Source organism: Danio rerio, chromosome 20, assembly GCF_049306965.1.
Source record: "Danio rerio strain Tuebingen ecotype United States chromosome 20, GRCz12tu, whole genome shotgun sequence".
Lineage (NCBI taxonomy): Eukaryota > Metazoa > Chordata > Actinopteri > Cypriniformes > Danionidae > Danio > Danio rerio.
In genome coordinates this window covers 25,531,864-25,557,430 of record NC_133195.1, presented here as the reverse complement: position 1 = coordinate 25,557,430, position 25,567 = coordinate 25,531,864, and the positions used below count along the sequence as shown (strand labels likewise).

Here is a 25,567-nt window from a genome sequence, read left to right as displayed (position 1 = left end):
GTTGATCCTGGACCATCAAGATTCAAATTCCCTGATGTTGATCCTGGACCATCAAGATTAAAATTCTGTGATGTTAATCCTGGACCATCAAGATTAAAATTCTCTGATGTTGATCCTGGACCATCAAAATTAATATTCACTGATGTTGATCCTGGATAATCAAGAATAAAATTCACTGATGTTTATCCTGGACCATCAAGAATAAAATTCACTGATGTTTATCCTGGACCATCAAGATTCAAATTCACTGATGTTGATCCTGGACCATCAAAATTAAAATATCCTGATGTTGATCCTGGACCATCTAGAATAAAATTCACTGAAGCTGATCCTGGACCATCAAGATTCAAATTCAGTGATGCTGATCCTGGACCATCAAGATTCAAACTCTGTGATGTTGATCCTGGACCATCAAAACTAAAATATACTGATGTTGATCCTGGACCATGAAGATTAAAATTCACTGATGTTGATCCTGGACCATCAAGATTAATAATCAGTGATGTTGATCCTGGACCATCAAGCTAAAAATTCACTGATGTTGATCCTGGACCATCAAGATTCTGTAATGTTGATCCTGGACCATCAAGATTCAAATTCGCTGATGTTGATCCTGGACCATCAAGATTAAAATTCACTGATGTTGATCCTGGACCATCAAAATTAAAATTCACTGATGTTGATCATGGACCATCAAGATTAAAATTCACTGATGTTGATTCTGGACCATCAAGATTTAAATTCACTGAAGCTGATCCTGGACCATCAAGATTCAAATTCAGTGATGCTGATCCTAGACCATAAAGAATAAAAATCACTGATGTTGATCCTGGACCATCAAGATTCAAATTCACTGATGTTGATCCTGGACCATCAAAATTAAAATTCCCTGATGTTGATCCTGGACCATCAAGATTAAAATACACTGATGTTGATCCTGGACCATCAAGATTCAAAGTCATTGATGTTGATCCTGGACCATAAAGATTAAAATTCTGTGATGTTGATCCTGGACCATCAAGATTAAAATTCTGTGATGTTAATCCTGGACCATCAAGATTAAAATTCTCTGATGTTGATCCTGGACCATCAAAATTAATATTCACTGATGTTGATCCTGGATAATCAAGAATAAAATTCACTGATGTTGATCCTGGACCATCAAGATTAAAATTCACTGATGTTGATCCTGGACCATAAGGATTAAAATTCACTGATTTTGATCCTGGACCATCTAGAATAAAATTCACTGAAGCTGATCCTGGACCATCAAGATTCAAATTCAGTGATGCTGATCCTGGACCATCAAGATTCAAACTCTGTGATGTTGATCCTGGACCATCAAAATTAAAATATACTGATGTTGATCCTGGACCATGAAGATTAAAATTCACTGATGTTGATCCTGGACCATCAAGATTTAAAGTCATTGATGTTGATCCTGGACCATCAAGATTAATAATCAGTGATGTTGATCCTGGACCATCAAGCTAAAAATTCACTGATGTTGATCCTGGACCATCAAGATTCTGTAATGTTGATCCTGGACCATCAAGATTAAAATTCTGTGATGTTGATCCTGGACCATCAAAATTAATATTCACTGATGTTGATCCTGGACCATCAAGATTAAAATATAGCGATGTTGATCCTGGACCATCAAGATTTAAATTCGGTGATGTTGATCCTGGACCATCAAAATTAAAATTCACTGATGTTGATCCTGGACCATCTAGATTAAAATTCACTGATGTTGATCCTGGACCATCAAGATTAAAATTCACTGATGTTGATCCTGGACCATCAAGATTAAAATTCAGTGATGTTGATCCTGGACCATCAAGATTCAAATTTACTGATGTTGATCCTGGACCATCAAGATTCAAATTCACTTATGTTGATCCTGGACCATCAAGATTTAAATTCAGTTATGTTGATCCTGGACCATCAAGATTCAAATTCAGTGGTGTTGATCCTGGACCATCAAGATTAAAATATAGCGATGTTGATCCTGGACCATCAAGATTCAAATTTGCTGATGTTGATCCTGGACCATCAAAATTAAAATTCCCTGATGTTGATCCTGGACCATCAAAATTAAAATTCACTGATGTTGATCCTGGACCATCAAGATTAAAATATAGCGATGTTGATCCTGGACCATCAAGATTCAAATTCCCTTATGTTGATCCTGGACCATCAAGATTCAAATTCAGTGGTGTTGATCCTGGACCATCAAGATTAAAATATAGCGATGTTGATCCTGGACCATCAAGATTCAAATTTGCTGATGTTGATCCTGGACCATCAAAATTAAAATTCCCTGATGTTGATCCTGGACCATCAAAATTAAAATTCACTGATGTTGATCCTGGACCATCAAGATTAAAATATAGCGATGTTGATCCTGGACCATCAAGATTCAAATTCCCTTATGTTGATCCTGGACCATTAAGATTAATATTCGTTGATGTTGATCATGGACCATCAAGATTCAAAGACAGTGATGTTGAGCCTGGACCATCAAGATTCAAATACAGTGATATTGATCCTGGACCATCAAGATTAAAATTCACTGATGTTGATCCAGGACCAGCAAGATTAAAATACACTGATGTTGATCCTGGACCATCAAGATTCAAATTCACTGATGTTGATCCTGGACCATCAAGATTCAAATTCCCTTATGTTGATCCTGGACCATTAAGATTAATATTCGTTGATGTTGATCATGGACCATCAAGATTCAAAGACAGTGATGTTGATCCTGGACCATCAAGATTAATAATCAGTGATGTTGATCCTGGACCATCAAGCTAAAAATTCACTGATGTTGATCCTGGACCATAAAGATTAAAATTCTGTGATGTTGATCCTGGACCATCAAGATTAAAATTCTGTGATGTTGAGCCTGGACTATCAAAATTAATATTCACTGATGTTGATCCTGGACCATCAAGATTAAAATTCTGTGATGTTGATCCTGGACCATCAAAATTAATATTCACTGATGTTGATCCTGGATAATCAAGAATAAAATTCACTGATGTTGATCCTGGACCATCAAGATTAAAATTCACTGATGTTGATCCTGGACCATAAGGATTAAAATTCACTGATTTTGATCCTGGACCATCAACATTAAAATATAGCGATGTTGATCCTGGACCATCAAGATTCAAATTCACTGATGTTGATCCTGGACCATCAAAATTAAAATATCCTGATGTTGATCCTGGACCATCTAGAATAAAATTCACTGAAGCTGATCCTGGACCATCAAGATTCAAATTCAGTGATGCTGATCCTGGACCATCAAGATTCAAACTCTGTGATGTTGATCCTGGACCATCAAAACTAAAATATACTGATGTTGATCCTGGACCATGAAGATTAAAATTCACTGATGTTGATCCTGGACCATCAAGATTCAAAGTCATTGATGTTGATCCTGGACCATCAAGATTAATAATCAGTGATGTTGATCCTGGACCATCAAGCTAAAAATTCACTGATGTTGATCCTGGACCATCAAGATTCTGTAATGTTGATCCTGGACCATCAAGATTAAAATTCTGTGATGTTGATCCTGGACCATCAAACTTAATATTCAATGATGTTGATCCTGGACCATCAAGATTAAAATATAGCGATGTTGATCCTGGACCATCAAGATTCAAATTCGCTGATGTTGATCCTGGACCATCAAAATTAAAATTCGCTGATGTTGATCCTGGACCATCTAGATTCAAATTCACTGATGTTGATCCTGGACCATCAAGATTAAAATTCAATGATGTTGATCCTGGACCATCAAGATTTAAATTCACTGAAGCTGATCCTGGACCATCAAGATTCAAATTCAGTGATGCTGATCCTAGACCATAAAGAATAAAAATCACTGATGTTGATCCTGGACCATCAAAATTAAAATATACTGATGTTGATCCTGGACCATAAAGATTAAAATTCTGTGATGTTGATCCTGGACCATCAAGATTAAAATTCTGTGATGTTGATCCTGGACCATCAAGATTAAAATTCTCTGATGTTGATCCTGGACCATCAAAATTAATATTCACTGATGTTGATCCTGGATAATCAAGAATAAAATTCACTGATGTTGATCCTGGACCATCAAAATTAAAATATCCTGATGTTGATCCTGGACCATCTAGAATAAAATTCACTGAAGCTGATCCTGGACCATCAAGATTCAAATTCAGTGATGCTGATCCTGGACCATCAAGATTCAAACTCTGTGATGTTGATCCTGGACCATCAAAATTAAAATATACTGATGTTGATCCTGGACCATGAAGATTAAAATTCACTGATGTTGATCCTGGACCATCAAGATTCAAAGTCATTGATGTTGATCCTGGACCATCAAGATTAATAATCAGTGATGTTGATCCTGGACCATCAAGCTAAAAATTCTCTGATGTTGATCCTGGACCATCAAGATTCTGTAATGTTGATCCTGGACCATCAAGATTAAAATTCTGTGATGTTGATCCTGGACCATCAAAATTAATATTCACTGATGTTGATCCTGGACCATCAAGATTAAAATATAGCGATGTTGATCCTGGACCATCAAGATTTAAATTCGCTGATGTTGATCCTGGACCATCAAAATTAAAGTTCACTGATGTTGATCCTGGACCATCTAGATTCAAATTCACTGATGTTGATCCTGGACCATCAAGATTAAAATTCACTGATGTTGATCCTGGACCATCAAGATTCAAATTCACTGATGTTGATCCTGGACCATCAAGATTAAAATTCACTGATGTTGATCCTGGACCATCAAGATTCAAATTCACTGATGTTGATCCTGGACCATCTAGATTCAAATTCACTGATGTTGATCCTGGACCATCAAGATTAAAATTCACTGATGTTGATCCTGGACGATCAAGATTCAACTTCACTGATGTTGATCCTGTACCATCAAGATTAAAATTCACTGATGTTGATCCTGGACCATCAAAATCAAAATCAAGATTAAAATTCCCCGATGTTGATCCTGAACCATCAAGATTAAAATTTAGTGATGTTGATCCTGGACCATCAAAATTCAAAGACAGTGGTGTTGATCCTGGACCATCAAAATTAAAATTCACTAATGTTGATCCTGGACCACCAAGATTCAATTTTACTTATGTTGATCCTGGACCATCAAAATTAAAATTCGTTGATGTTGATCCTGGACCATCAAGATTCAAATTCCCTGATGTTGATCCTGGACCATCAAGATTAAAATTCACTGATGTTGATCCTGGACCATCAAGATTAAAATTCAGTGATGTTGATCCTGGACCATCAAGATTCAAATTTACTGATGTTGATCCTGGACCATCAAGATTCAAATTCACTTATGTTGATCCTGGACCATCAAGATTTAAATTCAGTTATGTTGATCCTGGACCATCAAGATTAAAATTCAGTGGTGTTGATCCTGGACCATCAAGATTAAAATATAGCGATGTTGATCCTGGACCATCAAGATTCAAATTTGCTGATGTTGATCCTGGACCATCAAAATTAAAATTCCCTGATGTTGATCCTGGACCATCAAAATTAAAATTCACTGATGTTGATCCTGGACCATCAAGATTAAAATATAGCGATGTTGATCCTGGACCATCAAGATTCAAATTCCCTTATGTTGATCCTGGACCATTAAGATTAATATTCGTTGATGTTGATCATGGACCATCAAGATTCAAAGACAGTGATGTTGAGCCTGGACCATCAAGATTCAAATACAGTGATGTTGATCCTGGACCATCAAGATTAAAATTCACTGATGTTGATCCAGGACCAGCAAGATTAAAATTCACTGATGTTGATCCTGGACCATCAAGATTCAAATTCACTGATGTTGATCCTGGACCATCAAGATTCAAATTCCCTTATGTTGATCCTGGACCATTAAGATTAATATTCGTTGATGTTGATCATGGACCATCAAGATTCAAAGACAGTGATGTTGATCCTGGACCATCAAGATTAATAATCAGTGATGTTGATCCTGGACCATCAAGCTAAAAATTCACTGATGTTGATCCTGGACCATAAAGATTAAAATTCTGTGATGTTGATCCTGGACCATCAAGATTAAAATTCTGTGATGTTGAGCCTGGACTATCAAAATTAATATTCACTGATGTTGATCCTGGACCATCAAGATTAAAATTCTGTGATGTTGATCCTGGACCATCAAAATTAATATTCACTGATGTTGATCCTGGATAATCAAGAATAAAATTCACTGATGTTGATCCTGGACCATCAAGATTAAAATTCACTGATGTTGATCCTGGACCATAAGGATTAAAATTCACTGATTTTGATCCTGGACCATCAACATTAAAATATAGCGATGTTGATCCTGGACCATCAAGATTCAAATTCACTGATGTTGATCCTGGACCATCAAAATTAAAATATCCTGATGTTGATCCTGGACCATCTAGAATAAAATTCACTGAAGCTGATCCTGGACAATCAAGATTCAAATTCAGTGATGCTGATCCTGGACCATCAAGATTCAAACTCTGTGATGTTGATCCTGGACCATCAAAACTAAAATATACTGATGTTGATCCTGGACCATGAAGATTAAAATTCACTGATGTTGATCCTGGACCATCAAGATTCAAAGTCATTGATGTTGATCCTGGACCATCAAGATTAATAATCAGTGATGTTGATCCTGGACCATCAAGCTAAAAATTCACTGATGTTGATCCTGGACCATCAAGATTCTGTAATGTTGATCCTGGACCATCAAGATTAAAATTCTGTGATGTTGATCCTTGACCATCAAACTTAATATTCAATGATGTTGATCCTGGACCATCAAGATTAAAATATAGCGATGTTGATCCTGGACCATCAAGATTCAAATTCGCTGATGTTGATCCTGGACCATCAAAATTAAAATTCGCTGATGTTGATCCTGGACCATCTAGATTCAAATTCACTGATGTTGATCCTGGACCATCAAGATTAAAATTCAATGATGTTGATCCTGGACCATCAAGATTTAAATTCACTGAAGCTGATCCTGGACCATCAAGATTCAAATTCAGTGATGCTGATCCTAGACCATAAAGAATAAAAATCACTGATGTTGATCCTGGACCATCAAAATTAAAATATACTGATGTTGATCCTGGACCATAAAGATTAAAATTCTGTGATGTTGATCCTGGACCATCAAGATTAAAATTCTGTGATGTTGATCCTGGACCATCAAGATTAAAATTCTCTGATGTTGATCCTGGACCATCAAAATTAATATTCACTGATGTTGATCCTGGATAATCAAGAATAAAATTCACTGATGTTGATCCTGGACCATCAAAATTAAAATATCCTGATGTTGATCCTGGACCATCTAGAATAAAATTCACTGAAGCTGATCCTGGACCATCAAGATTCAAATTCAGTGATGCTGATCCTGGACCATCAAGATTCAAACTCTGTGATGTTGATCCTGGACCATCAAAATTAAAATATACTGATGTTGATCCTGGACCATGAAGATTAAAATTCACTGATGTTGATCCTGGACCATCAAGATTCAAAGTCATTGATGTTGATCCTGGACCATCAAGATTAATAATCAGTGATGTTGATCCTGGACCATCAAGCTAAAAATTCTCTGATGTTGATCCTGGACCATCAAGATTCTGTAATGTTGATCCTGGACCATCAAGATTAAAATTCTGTGATGTTGATCCTGGACCATCAAAATTAATATTCACTGATGTTGATCCTGGACCATCAAGATTAAAATATAGCGATGTTGATCCTGGACCATCAAGATTTAAATTCGCTGATGTTGATCCTGGACCATCAAAATTAAAATTCACTGATGTTGATCCTGGACCATCTAGATTCAAATTCACTGATGTTGATCCTGGACCATCAAGATTAAAATTCACTGATGTTGATCCTGGACCATCAAGATTCAAATTCACTGATGTTGATCCTGGACCATCAAGATTAAAATTCACTGATGTTGATCCTGGACCATCAAGATTCAAATTCACTGATGTTGATCCTGGACCATCTAGATTCAAATTCACTGATGTTGATCCTGGACCATCAAGATTAAAATTCACTGATGTTGATCCTGGACCATCAAGATTCAAATTCACTGATGTTGATCCTGTACCATCAAGATTAAAATTCACTGATGTTGATCCTGGACCATCAAAATCAAAATCAAGATTAAAATTCCCTGATGTTGATCCTGAACCATCAAGATTAAAATTTAGTGATGTTGATCCTGGACCATCAAAATTCAAAGACAGTGGTGTTGATCCTGGACCATCAAAATTAAAATTCTCCAATGTTGATTCTGGACCATCAAGATTCAAATTCCCTGATGTTGATCCTGGACCATCAAGATTAAAATTTACTGATGTTGATCCTGGACCATCAAGATTCAAATTCACTTATGTTGATCCTGGACCATCAAGATTTAAATTCAGTTATGTTGATCCTGGACCATCAAGATTCAAATTCAGTGGTGTTGATCCTGGACCATCAAGATTAAAATATAGCGATGTTGATCCTGGACCATCAAGATTCAAATTTGCTGATGTTGATCCTGGACCATCAAAATTAAAATTCCCTGATGTTGATCCTGGACCATCAAAATTAAAATTCACTGATGTTGATCCTGGACCATCAAGATTAAAATATAGCGATGTTGATCCTGGACCATCAAGATTCAAATTCCCTTTTGTTGATCCTGGACCATTAAGATTAATATTCGTTGATGTTGATCATGGACCATCAAGATTCAAATACAGTGATGTTGATCCTGGACCATCAAGATTAAAATTCACTGATGTTGATCCAGGACCAGCAAGATTAAAATTCACTGATGTTGATCCTGGACCATCAAGATTCAAATTCACTGATGTTGATCCTGGACCATCAAGATTCAAATTCCCTTATGTTGATCCTGGACCATTAAGATTAATATTCGTTGATGTTGATCATGGACCATCAAGATTCAAAGACAGTGATGTTGATCCTGGACCATCAAGATTAATAATCAGTGATGTTGATCCTGGACCATCAAGCTAAAAATTCACTGATGTTGATCCTGGACCATAAAGATTAAAATTCTGTGATGTTGATCCTGGACCATCAAGATTAAAATTCTGTGATGTTGAGCCTGGACTATCAAAATTAATATTCACTGATGTTGATCCTGGACCATCAAGATTAAAATTCTGTGATGTTGAACCTGGACCATCAAAATTAATATTCACTGATGTTGATCCTGGACCATAAGGATTAAAATTTACTGATTTTGATCCTGGACCATCAAGATTAATATTCATTGATGTTGATCCTGGACCATCAAGATTAAAATTTTGTGATGTTGATCCTGGACCATCAAGATTAAAATTTACTGATGTTGATCCTGGACCATCAAGATTCAAATTCACTGATGTTGATCCTGGACCATAAGGATTAAAATTTACTGATTTTGATCCTGGACCATCAAGATTAATATTCATTGATGTTGATCCTGGACCATCAAGATTAAAATTTAGTGATGTTGATCCTGCACCATCAAGATTAAAATTTACTGATGTTGATCCTGGACCATCAAGATTCAAATTCACTGATGTTGATCCTGTACCATCAAAATTAAAATATATCGATGTTGATCCTGGAATGTAAAGATTACATTTTTGTGATGTTGATCCTGGACCATCAAGATTCAATTTCAGTGATGTTGATTCTGGACCATCAAGATTCAAATTCATTGATGCTGATCCTGGACCATCAAGATTAAAATTCACTGATGTTGATCCTGGACCATCAAAACTCAAATTCACTGATGTTGATTTTGGACCATGAAGATTTAAATTCACTAATGTTTATCCTGGACCATCAAGCTAAAAATTCACTGATGTTGATCCTGGACCATCAAAATTAATATTCACTGATGTTGATCCTGGACCATAAGGATTAAAATTCACTGATGTTGATCCTGGATCATCAAGATTAATATTCGTTGATGTTGATCCTGGACCATCAAGATTAAAATTCACTGATGTTGATCCTGGACCATAAGGATTAAAATTTACTGATTTTGATCCTGGACCATCAAGATTAATATTCATTGATGTTGATCCTGGACCATCAAGATTAAAATTTAGTGATGTTGATCCTGGACCATCAAGATTCAAATTCACTGATGTTGATCCTGGACCATCAAAAGTAAAATATATCGATGTTGATCCTGGAATGTAAAGATTACATTTTTGTGATGTTGATCCTGGACCATCAAGATTCAATTTCAGTGATGTTGATCCTGGACCATCAAGATTCAAATTCATTGATGCTGATTTTGGACCATGAAGATTTAAATTCACTAATGTTTATCCTGGACCATCAAGCTAAAAATTCACTGATGTTGATCCTGGACCATAAAGATTAAAATTCTGTGATGTTGATCCTGGACCATCAAAATTAATATTCACTGATGTTGATCCTGGACCATAAGGATTAAAATTCACTGATTTTGATCCTGGACCATCAAGATTAATATTCGTTGATGTTGATCCTGGACCATCAAGATTAAAATTCATTGATGTTGATCCTGGACCATCAAGATTAAAATTTAGTGATGTTGATCCTGGACCATCAAGATTAAAATTCACTGATGTTGATCCTGGACCATGAAGAATAAAATTCTCCGATGTTGATCCTGGCTGATCTGAAGTGCCCCAGCAACATCTCCGCTCTTCAGTTTGCGCGCGACCCCCCCCCCCCTCTTCAAAATTTTTTATCCTGCACATGCCCCTTAGATAGTCTCTGCACGGGGCTGATGGGCGGACATTTAAGAGATCTGCTAATGAATCACAGCTTTAAAACGATCCACAGTCCTTATCAGTGTTTGCACTCGGTAAACAGCCGTTAAGTGCTGTGAAATGATGATGACCTGATGATGTCAAACGGCGGGGTTTAGGACAGCGCTTAACAGCGAATTTCAGTTATAGTTACGGAAATACAGTATCATGACAACACTAACAAGCTGTTAAAAGGCAACTTCTTAACAGAGAAACATTAATTAGAAAATCATTTGAAATGTAACTGAAAATATTTAACCAGCAGTGAGCTCGACAGCCATAAAGAGACAGTTAATTTAACACTACATATGTTTATATCGTATAACTGTTCGTATAACCATCTTAATAACGTACATGTTGAAACAACAAATTACTGAAGTACCTGAAGCATTGCAGAGTTGCCCTCAAATAAAACTTCGAGGCTAAATGTAGCCTACTGTCTTCTTCAGAGTTCACAGTTCAAAACTAAATGGATATAAAAGTATGATTAGGAAAATCACACAAAAAAGATTTAAGTAAGATCATTGGCATTGTTTAAACTTTGGGCTCTATTTTGACGCAAAACGCAGGGCGCAAACGCTTTGAGGGCGTGTCAGAACGCATTTTTGCTAACTAAAGGGTTGAGTTTATTTTCTTAATGAGTTATAGGTGTGTTTTCAGAATAAACCAATCAGAGTCTCATCTCCCATTACCTTTAGGAGCCAGCTGCGTCGCGCCATAAGCGCACTGCTATTTACAGGACGCAAAGTAAGTTGACTTTCTCTTTTGCTCTCATGAATAGGGAAACCTTACCGCAGACATCAATTAGCCTATAAATAATTAATTTAGTTTGTTAAGCGCAAAGATTTGTCTCAAAATTCTAAATTCAGTTCTAATTTCCAGCAAACTAATAAATGATTAATAATAACAAAGTGTGATCAAAATACTGAGTTATTTCCAAATACACCTGCTATGCCCCATATGGTCTAAAACCTGACAGAAGGACAAATCTAAGCTTGTTTTTAATAAAACAAATATAAATATGGATATAATAAATAATACTACTACTTATAATAATGAGATTATACAAAAGCAAATTGAATTAACTGAAAAAGCTTCCCGAGATGAAGAAAGTATGAAGGCAGTGTTTTTTAAATTCATGTAGGCTAGAAATGAATATGTTTTGTAATATTTTACAAAAATACGCCACATTGCGCCGGGTGTATGATAGGGCCCTTTATCTTTAACGTTACCACACTGTGATGAAATTGATCGAATGCCATGGTCACAAAGTGACTCATATTCGATGTTTTAACAAACAAAACGCATCAAGGTACACCATATGTCGTAATATTAGCACATTTACTCGCAGAAACCGCACAGGAACTGGAATTTTAACAATTTCAGCTAGAGTTTTGTGTAGTGTACTATATGCAAACTTCTTTTATGTAAAATATCTGCAAATTGTATGATCTGTCTTATTTTGTTTAAATTATTCTCATTTTAACAAATTCTTCAAGGAGTCTGTAAACTTTTGAGCACAACTGTAAATAGTGTCTCAATAACTTGCAAACAAAAAAGTCAGAATTTTGAGACAAACTCACAATTACAATTTAAATATCTGAATTGTGTCATTCAAAAGTGACAATTATAATTGTTTTCATTTAGTATCTTTATATTCAAAGAATTTCCAAGGTGAATTGCCTATATCCAAGGAAAACAAAGAAATAATAAGAAATGCCGCTTTAGAAAATCCTCATACTACAATGATTTCTATAATGATTTTGTTTACTCAAATGACAAAACTTTACCATGTACTCGGTAAGGATGAATAGACATCTAAACTAGCTGCAAAATATGTATACACCCTACACACCATAAGAAACAGTTAATGTAAATTCATGTGTCTTGTTTAAATAATCTAGACTTTTATTATTATTATTATTGTAGCTGTTTTACTTATCAAATGTATTATTTGTTTTTAATAATTTATTTCTTATTCACTGTATATTTTATAAATTTAATTATGTTAATATATTACATATCTTATACATATTCAAAATGCTTTGGCAATACTGTACAAAATGTCATGCCAATAAAGCAACTCGAACTTAAACTGGAAAGATAATGAGACGGATTGCAGATTGAAATATTGATGCGTTGCCAACAGAGGAATAAATGACATTTGTTACAACAATCACATTTTTTCCCCAGACAAAACCATAAAACAACTTGCAATTTTAGTGAATATTAGTGAAAACAACAGAAAACTATTAAGGAGTGAGTGGACTGAGAAAAAACAGCGGATGAAAAAAAAAACAATGTCTTGCACGAACATACAATTTTAAAGGGTGACTAAACGGCTTTGACATTTCCCTTGCAGTACATATTTTCTGTGCCCCATTTATTAAACATTTTCCAAGTATCAACAGCTTTTTCCACTGTTGGTTTTACATCCTTATCACTTCCTTCGGCTCAAAGCTATTGAAGCGTTGCATATCTACAGAAGTAATCTGAGGCCAACAGCTTTTCTTTACAACTGTGTCTCCCTGAGATCTCATGTATTTTCACAGCAAAACGTGAGATAACCAAACAAAAACTGACTTTAAAGGCAAAATTGTAGGACAAAATGTTCTTGCATTTAAAAAAAAAAACAAAACAACAACAACAACAAAAAAAAACAAAAAACAAAGCAGCATCACAAAAATTAGATTAGGCTACCGCTGAAAATAAAGATGTGCTATTCAATCATGAAAGCAGCGGTGATGTAAGAGTTTTTTGATGTGAAGTCTCACTTACAGTTTTATAACACTCCATCTGCTCAAAAACAACTGGAAGAACAGAGCAGATTAAACTCCACAGATCACCATATTCATTATTATTAAGGCTGATTTAAAGTTAGAATAAAAACAGTTAAAAAGACAATATTGTGAAGAATTCAAATGCAATTAAATAAAAAATCCATGAAGTAAAGTGTTAGCCAAAATGTAGTTTGCCAGTTTACAAGCTTGACAAGAGAAACTTCTCTTTTAAAAAAGCTGCTAACAGACTACTAATGATTAGCAGCTAATTATTTTAAACAATTACATATAATTACACACTACCATTCAAAGCTATTTATTTTCTGAAAGAAATCTATTAAGATAGATATTTAATCTATTATCAACCACAAACTTTTTAAAGGGAACTACTGAGGAGGAATGAGATTGCAAAAACAAAACAAAACAAAAATAAACAAATAAAAGGTATTTACTGCCATTGATGGTTTAATAAAAAACCTTCAAAGTATCATACAAGGAATCTTTCCGTTACAAAAAAGATCATTTATAGTGGAAAAGGTGCTTCATATTCATAAAACATGCATCGCACTAAGGAATAAGGAAATTATTATTTTTTGGTTCTTTAAAGAACTTAACAGGGAAAGGTTACTTGTGGAATAAACTGGTTTATCACATTTCAGCAAAAACACTCTTCCGGATCCTTTAATTATAAGAGTGTACTGTAAAATGTTATATCCAAACATATTTAGGATGAACACAAACTAAATATAAAATCTGACTTCATGAAACTAAAATATTTTACTAACTCTGATAAAATGTCATGTTAAATCGTCAGACTGTAAATATAAAATGCATATGAAAGTTAAAACAGTGATATATATAATTATACACCCAACATGATTGAAAAAAAAATAGCAAAAAAGTACTAATATTAAGACAAATAAGTTGCTGTTATTTTAAAGAGCCTCCACACAATTCAGAAAATCTTGTTATTAGTGGCGTCAGAAGCAAATAGGTGAACTACAGACAGCAACTCAATGACTCAACGTGACTCAATGCTCTGATATACAATAGTCATAATAGCAAATTACTTTTATGTTCTTTGTAAGTAAGAGACCGGAAGCACTTTTGCAGCAATAAATTGCTAACAAACATAAAGATGCACTCTCCATGCAGTTGGAAGCAATTTATTTCATGAATATATGCATTTCTTCCTAATTACAAAATAAATGCACAAAAAAAAAAAAATGACAGCATTAAAAAGCAGCTGAAAAAAAGCAACTGATCATGAAATTGTATGTATCTTCATACCAGCATCATGCAGACAGATGAGGGTATTAAAAGTGCTATGATTATAGTTTAACTATCAAGTATAATCGAGAATACAGACTCTATCATATTACAGTTTGAATTTATCCTTTTTTTTGTATGACTCATAAACAGTCACACTCAATTTGTGAAGATATGGTTATTACCCATAATTAAACCCAAATACCTGTAAACCAAAACCCATACAACAACAGTATTCCCTGAGGGCTGCACGATGTTGGCAAAAATGTAGCATGGCGATATTTTTTTTTTATTTTGCAATACGGTATATATTGCAATATGAATACAGTTTTACCAGATGACTTCATATCTCTATTTGGAAAAAAATTCATAATGTTAGCTTGATTGGGATGATTCTGCAATAGGAATGTATCTCCATAAAATCTGTAAGGTTCCCTGACACATTTTCATTGTGGTCTGTGCTATTTGCAGCACATTTCTTTATTTGCATGTGTTGTGAGTACAGTATTTGTATGCACGTGTTTAGTCAGAGATTGGTAAATTAAATAAGTGTTTTATCATTTGCCAAACCTAACAGTATTCAAGAACAGTAATTGAATGATAAATAAAAATAATTCTCTAAAATGAATCGCTGTTAAAGTAAAAAGTGGTACAATTTCTTATGCCTGAATGCTTTTAAAGTCATTATATAATTCCAGGCATTAAAACAAATGCAAAAAAAATGATAAAAAATACTAACTCAACATTGCATACATCCTACGATGTGTCTATTGCGAATGATCACATTGCAATGTCCATGCTGAAAAATATACTGTGCAGCCCTACCCTGACCTTTCCTAAATGTGTGTTGATTCTAGCATTGTTTTTATCTGCTGTACTGCTGTTTTTATAGCAAAAATAGAACTTTATTTCAGCCATGACTTTTTGAAATTTAAAAAAGAATGTTTTAAAAGCCCTAAAAAAAGTTTTACCATTCACCGGACAAAATAAGAAATTCCCATTTGGGGAAGGTCATGTAAATCAAACACATTTATATGGTCTATTAGATAAATGATTATATTTTTTAGGGTAATGACTTTTAAATATTAAATATGACTATCATTAAATATTAAATTTAATTCTAAAACCTCAATAGAAGCTAGTAGTCATAGGATTTAGCTCAAGTGTCAAGTGTTATTGTTACAGCAATGGCTCTTTACACATTATTTTAAACAAATATTTAAGGATTTGCTTTATGTTTTAAAGAGTAGAATAGAAGCTCTCAGAAAAGAGCATACAAACGGCACAACCTTTAAATTACCTTAAATAAAAATCAATCTGCTGGTTTTCAACCAAGCTCTTTTTTTTTCTTTTTATGTTGTATTACAAGATGTTAAGAAACTTGCAGTGAAAAGCTATTTATAAATAGAAGACTTTATTAGCTAATTAGTCTCTAAAGTATGAAAAAAACTAGCACAGATTATTGACCCATCTCTGAATGTGCACAATGCAGGAGCTCTGTGTTTACTAGAAGACATTACTGTGTTACATAAGCAGCTCTTTTTTCCCCTCTGCCCCTCTTTCAGGGTCTGTTTTCAGTAGACAAATGCACACAAGAGCACATGAAACACTCTTACAGGTACAAGAGTGGATGTTCGCTTCTGATAGTTTAAAGCCATTGACGCACTACGGCTTCTAGTAGTCAAAGACAGTCACACACAGTCTGTCACCGGTCCTGCTTCAATACAGTCAGCTGAAAGCACTAGAGATGCTATTTATGAGGAAACAGGATAGAAAATTATTATAAAATCTGTATGAATCACAGAGACATTCTGCTGTGTATTGATCAGATACACTGAGCGAACTGAGCTGTTTGAACAGAGAAATTTTCTTTCGTGAGCTGAGATACAGTACCGTACATTCATTACTTTTATTAAAAAATTTATTTTGTTGGTGAAATTATGTAGCTGATGTCACTCATAGCATCACGAGACGAACAAGGCTCTGTCAGTCAATGAAGCAAACATGAAGATTTCTGTCTTTATTTTATTAATAATAAAAAAAGATATCTAAGTATCCTGGAAATTTCTTGTCGATTATATTTAGACAATAAGCAAACTGTGACAGTTTTCTTCATTCGCTAATCTTTCCCTGGAACAGTTAGTGTTACCTAAATTAGTAATATTCGATTTTTATATGCGCAGTTTGGCTACAAATAATTCATTACACTGATAAAGTTGGCAAGCAAGTGTAAAACCAACTTTACTGTACAATTTTTTGACTCTTCAAAACATTTAAGCAGCACTGAACATATCTAGACAACAAAGTAAATACATAACATATAGTTAAAGGGGACCTATGATGAAAGTCATCTTTTGTAAGCTGTTTGGAGAGAACTGTGTGTAGGTATAGTGTGTCCACAGTCATACTGGAGTGATATTTTAATTTCCTGACATTAAAATTGGATCTAAATCGCTTCCATTTTGAAGCCCTATACACAGTTTGACGTAGGAGTGTGGTTTCTTCGTCAACCTTATTAACATGTCTCCGTAGTAACGCGTATAATCCTATCAACAAGACAGGATGTACGCAAAGCAACTGAGATTAAAAGATCTGTTGAGCTCACTGTGATCATCAATCATCATCAAATGTGATCAAGAATGAATTTTACAAGTTTAAAACCTTTTTAATAGCATGTTTGTAATGAATTACAGTGATTTTACTGTCTTTATCACTACAGTTATAAAATCTGTGATAAAAGAAAATGCTGGTTTCTGGACGTTAAATCAGGTTTATTTTGTACATTAACATAACAGATATCCATAGAGCAGTGCATATTAACCACATTTGCCATGCAAAAACTGTGTGTTTGTGTGTGTGTGTGTGAGAGTGTGTTTGCTGTGTGTGTGAACTTTGTAACATAAACTGTAACGACAACGTAAACTTTGTAATGACATTGTGTTTGACTCATCATTGCAGAAAAGCTTGAATTAACTCCACAAGACATACATCAAATAATCATTGTCATAGTTCTTACTGAAGTATTTCTCACAAATTATACGTGAGATCTTAGGGAAGCTTCCTTCATGTCTGTCACTGTGCTGCTTATCTGGCGGAGACGGAGACACTCTTACAGGCACATGAGGATGGTGGAATTGGAGAACCAGCATTAAAGGCACAGGCCACTAAAACAGGTACATTGTGTACAGAGCAGAAAATTTCAACACTCTGAAAGGTCTAATAAATAACCAGATGGGTGTTTTGAGCTGAAACTTTACAGACACATTCAGGAGACACAAAAGGCTTCAATCTTGAAAAGGGGGTTAAATAAGCACCCTTTAAATATTAGTTAATATTATTTTTATATAATAATAATAATAATAATAATAATAATAATAATAATTATTATTATTATTATTATTATTATTATTATTATACATTTGTAGTGTGTTGGCATATGATGTAAGCATATTTTGAGCTTTCATATTTTTAATTATTGATCATTAATCCTCGTTATTTCTTACATAATCAGTTGCCTCAGAATGCCTTTATCTTTATTTATTGAAAGTTACAGAACAGCTATTACATACTACTGTACATATATATAAAAATTGTATCTGCTCTTAATTTTATTAGCCTTTCCCACACCCCATTTTTTCTACTTTTAATGAAGCCCTATGAAGCATGGTTTCAAATACAAATCTTCCTAAATCCTCCACCCCACAAAAACACAAAAAATCACCTGCTGTGCATTTTATGAAAGGTGAAAATAACCTAAGTAAATGTTCATATTTGTGTGAGCCATCTCTATGTAGCATTGCGTGTTTGAGAACCATGAATTGCCTGTTATGTCAGGGCTGTCTGACCTGGTGGGCTCCATCACCCGGAGTAAACACAGAGCTGAAGTTCTTCAGGTGGTCTCGGGCACGAGCGACTCCCCTCAAAGTCCCAAACATGCTCTCCAGGACAGAGTGAGCACACTCCATCGTCAGCTCCTCAGGACACGACACTCCTGCAGATATACACACAGATAAGACAGTCAGTCAGATACAAACACTACATTGGCAATAAATCCTCCACTGTGCTGCTTATTAAGGTCAAGAAACTTGGTGTTATTCTGGAGTCAGATCTGAGTTTCAGTAGATATGTCAAAGCAGTAAGTAAATCAGCATGCAATCATCTCAAAAACATTGCAAGAATTAGATGTTTTGTGCAGCGAGGAAACTTGTTCATGATTTTATCACCAGCAGGGTGGATTACTGTAATGGACTCCTCACTGGCCTTCCTAAAAAGACAGTCAGAAAGATGTAGATCATCCAGAACACTGCTGCCAGAATTCTGACCAGAACCAGAAAATCTGAGCACATCACATCAGTCCTCAGGTCTTTACACTGGTCCCCAGTTTCATTCAGAATAGATTTTAAAGTATTACTATTTGTTTATAAATCACTAAATGGCCTAGTACTTCAATACATGACATGCTTATTGAATACAAACCTAACAGATCACTCAGATCTTTACAATCAAGTAAACTAGAAATTCAGTTAAAGCAGGGTGAATACGACTTCAACTACTACGCCCACTGCTGGTGGAATCAGCTTCCAGAAATGATCAGATGTGCTCCAACATTAGGCAAATTAAAATTCAGACTTAAAACACATCTGTTAAGCTGTACTTTTACTGAATGAACACTGAGCTATGTCCAACAGATCGCACTATTATGTTTTTCTTACATTTTTAATTTTTTTATAACCAGTTTTAACACATTTTAATTTGTTTTTAATCATTTTTATTCTTAGTTTTTATTTTCTTATACTTGTCTTTTATTCATGTTTATGTAAAGCACTTTGCATTACCACTGTGTATGAAATGTTCTATATAAATAAACTTGACATTGTATTTATTATTCACATGCATAATAAATATAATGCTATCTAATTCCAATTAGTTACTTCTTGATTTAGTAGCTAATATGTATGAATTTGAATGATCTCATATACAGTTTAGTATGATTTGCTCATCCTCCAATGATGGTTGGGTTTAGGGGTGTGGTTTGGTGTCACACCTCCTATAAAAACCATACTCGTATGACTGAACTTTCCTTGTGAGATTGGGCTGATTTATGCTTTTTACTGATTATTAATAACTAAATAACTAAATTGTAAACAAGGATTATTTTAGCAACAGAGTCATCCGTTTGTAAAGCGTTTAAAAAAAGTTAATTTATAGTAACTAGGTTTCTTTTGCCTTGCACATGAGTGCATTTTTAAGATAATGTGGCAAGCTCATTCATTCATTTTCTTTCAACTTAGTCCATCAGCGATCACTACAGTGGAATATATCTAACTTCTCTGGCATGTGTTTTATGCACCAGGCTTCCAGCTGCAACCCAGCACCATGCTGGAAATCGCTCGCTCGCACGCACGCACGCACGCACGCGCACACGCACACGCACACGCACACGCACACGCACACACACACACACACACACACACACACACACACACACACACACACACACACACACAAACGGCAAATTTTGTTTACCCAGTTCACTTATACCCCAGGAATCCCATGCAAACACATGGAGAACATGCAAAATCCACACTGAAATGCCTACTGGTCTAGGCGGGCCTTAAACCAGCGACCTTCTTGCTGTGAGGCAACAGTGCTACCCACTGAGCCACCATGTCACCCATTCGCAATCTCCCACTCTCTTTCGCAATCTCCCACTCTCTCTCACTCTCTTAAATTCAGTTAACTTAACCCATGTCAAGTTAACTGAATTTAAACTTTTACACTCAGCACCACTCATCAATGTCAGTTCCAAAACAGTAAACCAATCAGAAGAATGTGAGGATGGGGCAAGTGTTGTAAGCTTCTGTTTAAAGTAGTAAGTTAGCAACAATTTGATGTTTACATAACGGTGGAGGTATGTTAAAAATAAAATTGAAACTGCTGCATTTCATGTTTGATGCAAAGAATCGTTCTTTGTGAATGGCCATTTCTTTGTTTCATATATCCATTTTTGTCTTTTTAGTTGAGCACCTTAAGTAGACGCTTTGTAATATCATTGCACCTTGTATCCAATAACAATAAAGCTTTCTATTCTATTCTATTCTATTCTATTCTATTCTATTCTATTCTATTCTATTCTATTCTATTCTATTTACAAATGAGTAAAATAGAACACAGTACACCGGAACTGCAAAAATATTTCACAATGTTATTTATTGTACTTATCACCAAATAAACAGCCTTAGTGCATCTTAGAGACTTCTGGTAACACTTTAATTACAGATTACCATTTTAAAGTACTGACTTACTATTACCTCCCTATTATGAATATATTGGGTGTTTATTAGTACTTACAAAAGAATGATCTTAATCTACACCCCTAATCTTACCCAATACCTAAATCCAACTACTACCTTACTAACAATTAATAAGCAGTAAATTAGAAGCTTATTGAGCTAAAAGTTTTAGTTACTGGTTTGCTGATAGCAAGACTTAAAATAAAGTGTGACCAGACTTCCTATAAACTTCACAATTTATATACATATATATAACGTATATAACATATATGTTGACCTAAAATATATTATAAATACATATACTGGGTTGCATATAATGTTGCAAGGGCAGTACATCAGATTGAGTTTCTATTGCTGAAAAGGGACTCAGAGGACAAAAGCTCTTTTCATTTGAAGGCAACAGCTCCTGGGTTAATCAAAATTTAATGTGCACTCGGTAAACTCAGACACTGGGGAAAAAGAGAGTGAGAGAGAGTGGGAGATTGCGAAAGAGAAAGAGCGAATGTCTCAGTTTCATTTAAGGGGAGAAAGCTTGAACAAAGGTGTTTGACAAAAACAAACTTTGTTGTCATTCCTGCAGCACCAATGGTGCTGAAAGCAAAGTGAGTCTGAGAGAAGGCAAATGTAGGACGAGACAGCAGTCGGGGTGGGTGAAGTTGGCACACAACGTCTACCACGCCAGATGTGAAATGAGAGAGACGCCCATCCTTCACCCAGATCTAAACACCTGAGGAATAAGACATTCAGCCCTGCCAGTTAAACCCCTCTGGACCTGCCAAACCCACAGATGCATGACTTGAGCGGAGCAGTACACTTATGTAAGACTCATATTAATGGGAGAAAAATGCAAGCAATGGATAGCTGTACTGGTTTTTGAAATCATAAATTCCAAAATCTCAATCCGACAGCCCAAATGCAACACATCATTTGGACTTTATGGACACAGTGTGATTTATATGTGGTTTTAAAATGTATTACTGTATGGAACTATGGAGTTTATGTATCTCAGATGTGCGTTTACCTCCCAGCAAAGAAAAAATCATAAAACTTTCAACGCTATGTACAAAAGAAGCCTCATATATTTGTTGATCATGAGAACAACTTTAACAGCTGTACAAAGGTAGACTAACTTTATGCATTCCATGACATGTCAGCCAAAAAGATCATCGGTGCCCCTCTTTCCTCCATTCAGAACATTTTCCTCTCATAGTGACACAGCAAAGCCATCTGTATTGTGAAAGACTCGACTCATCCCTTCCACAGTCTCATCCAGCTGCTGCCATCAGGAAGAAGGTTTTGAAGTATTAGAGCCTGCTTTGCTAGACTAATAAACAGCTTCTTCCCACAGGCTGTTATGGCCCGTTGAGTGGTACTGTATGGTATTACAAGCCTTTATCAGGCTTGCATTTCCACAGCCAAAAGGGTACCGATATTTGAGACCAATGATTGGTGGAAGTGGTGTATGACAGTAAGTTTCAGTGTACATCATTCTCACTTAAAGAAATGCCAAAGTAAAGCTATATGGGTCGTTTATATATCATATGAAAAGCACAAAACAGATGCTTTAATACAAATGTATAAGTGTTCATTACTAACATTTTTATGAACAGGATTTGATTATAAATGCAGATCAATGATGTGCAAAATAGCCTACTGTAACGTCTGCAATTATATAAAATAAATAAATGCAACATATATGAACACATACAGACCCATACAGTGTCCAAAATGTTACCAATTACATATACACTGCACACAGCACACATTTAGTCAAAAACAACATGCAACATAAAGCCCACAGTCAGAGCAAACCTCTCATCTGTATCTTTAATCTGCACCAGCATATGTAATCCGTTAGAAAGTAATTCTGTCATTCCGAGTTCATAATAGTCCAAAAGGTGATGATAATAGTTAAACATGGCATTTGTTCATGTTTTAGGTTGCTGAAAGAATAATTTGCTCTGTTGTTTTGTTGGACTTCACTCTCGGGCTTGTCTGTTTCTGACAAGATCGGGTGTCAGAAGCACTTCAATAATCAGGCACACGTCAGGCACACGTTATTATCATCAGGTTTGCTATTTCAAGTTTGCTATTTCAAATATAGGCGCGCAGCGAGCGAAAGCGAGAAAGTAAAGCCACTCGTGCTTTAGACGGCCTTGTAAACATCTACAGGCCACAGGGTAGTTCTGCTTTTCTTCTTGGCTTTGTGGCTGTTCAGCAAGACAACGACAATTTTTATTTATTTTTTTGCTTTTTATGCAAAAAATTAGAATATACAATCACAGTACATTATAAAGAAAATTAGAAGACAAAAAGAACACATTTTTTAACAAACAAAAACACAACAACAAAAAACAAAACCAACTTCTTAATAAGGAGATAAAGAAAATATATTTTCTTTTTACGAATAGCTTCTGATTTATAATTAACAAAAAACTAACAAACAAAAAAACAAAACAAAACATGTTGCCCAAAGTAAGGAAAAGTCTTCATCAACATTCTCAATTACAAAAAGAGTAATTTCCTTTTTTTTCAAAGGAAATTAAAATAAACTGCATTTCCAAAGCATTTGACATGGTAGAGCACATTTTTTTTTTTTTCCGTTGTATTAAAAAAATTGGTTTTGGTGATTTTTTTATAATGCCATCAGGACACTTTATAAATTTTTTTTTTTGGTACTTCAAGTCATTTTAGCCTTCAGAGGGGTATCAGACAAGGATGCCCTATTTTACACTATCTTTTCCTTCTGGCCATTCAGGTACTTTCTCATTATATTAAGACAACGACAAGGTTAGTTTAAGCTCGGGTTGACCATGACTCATTATTATATGTATATATTATTATGGTGTAATGTTTCAGCTGTGTTTTTAAAAATGTCAGTTCCTTTGTTTTTATTCTCCTGCTTGTCCACGAGCTAGTGATGTCTTGCTCCGACTTTTGGTACCCTTTTGTTATGCTAGGTACCCTTCCAAAGGGTACCCAAATAGTGGTACAGTTAAATTTTAGGTACCTTTGGACAGTGGAAACGGCCATAAAAGTGTAACGAACCGTACCGTATCACTCAGTGGAAACATGCTATTAGAGCTTTCAACTCCCGTTAATTTACCCACTCTGAAATCTCATACTTTTACAATAGCGTTAATTGTGTTTGTATTTAGAATTAATTTATGTAGCACCGTTGTCTTGCGAGACACAAAATTTTGTTCTTCTGTATGTCCACACCTAGCGAAATGACAATATAGCTTGACTTGACTTGCTTTGTAAACCCAAACACATTCTAAACAAGTCCATTTGGTATAAAGGCAAGTTATAACTTTTCACAAAAAAACTGTATATCACAATACAATACAATTTGTATAGTTATACAAAATCCAAAGGAAAATCCCATATATCTTCTAATAGTTCCTTTAAAATTTACCACATTAAAATCATGTAATAGCTTGTGATCTGTAAAACGAAACGCTTTATTGTTCTTAGACAACGTTTCAGCTGTTTTCTGCATCAGTGTCGTGTAGAACAAAGACGCTGTTTCATTACTTAATTTGCTTAAAAGATTTTTTTTAAACAAAGTTTTATTTGTGGTTTGGTTTAGAGGGTTCTGTAACAAACATGAGTACTGTTTAGTGGTCATGCAAATGACTGCTTCAGCAAAACACATTCGCTCTAGTTCTCGCAACCGATAAACGGTCTGTGCAGTGTTTAAACAAGTAGCACTGTTTTGTTTGACTTTTGGTGCGTTTGGTGATGCGTTTTATAAGCAACAGAATGTCATTGCTTATCAGTTCGGTATATAGGTAGTGGTACCAGTGCAACCTCTAACAACCTCTTAGTTGCACTTGCAGGGAGAAAAGATTGCAAAATATGACCATTAAGTTGCAGTCTGAAGCCCTGACTTTGCCAAGCCTGAATCGCACTTTGAAACCAAGTTCAAACTGTTGACAAGGATATTGATTTAAAAATAGTGCAGAGATGTAGGAGCTACACACAGCCAGAAACAACAGTAAGCGAAGGTGAAATTATGAATTATTACTTTTAGCCAGTTTATAAGCCAAGACTCTCGCTAAGACAAAGTATGTCAACTTCTCCAGACAAGTACACAACTATGTACAGCTATTAGCTGAAAGGCCAAGACCTGGGAATAGGAAACTAAAACAACCCATAGCAAAAATTAAATGAGTAATACACATTTCCAAAAGAATGCCAAAGTCCTTTTGAAATTCATTCATTCTTTTACAAGCTGCTCAGTTATAATTATGACTAGACCTCTGGATGATCTATTCAAAAATCTATGCGGAATGGTTATGCAATGCTTTCACTAACTATC

At 35.1% G+C, this 25,567-nt stretch overlaps 1 protein-coding gene across 4 annotated transcripts in view; it reads right to left on the bottom strand.

Moving 5' to 3' along the window:
• scfd2 (sec1 family domain containing 2) overlaps positions 1-25,567 on the bottom strand; it is a 271,851-nt gene that overhangs the window by 64,734 nt on the left and 181,550 nt on the right. For 2 of the 4 annotated variants that reach the window (XR_012395694.1, XR_012395693.1), the window contains exon 6: positions 18,672-18,941. Coding sequence is in view for 2 of the 4 variants with exons in the window: in NM_001013564.2 (NP_001013582.1) it covers positions 9,665-9,715; positions 18,796-18,941 (197 nt within the window). In the remaining 2 variants the exon portion in view is untranslated. 4 annotated transcript variants of the gene reach the window in all.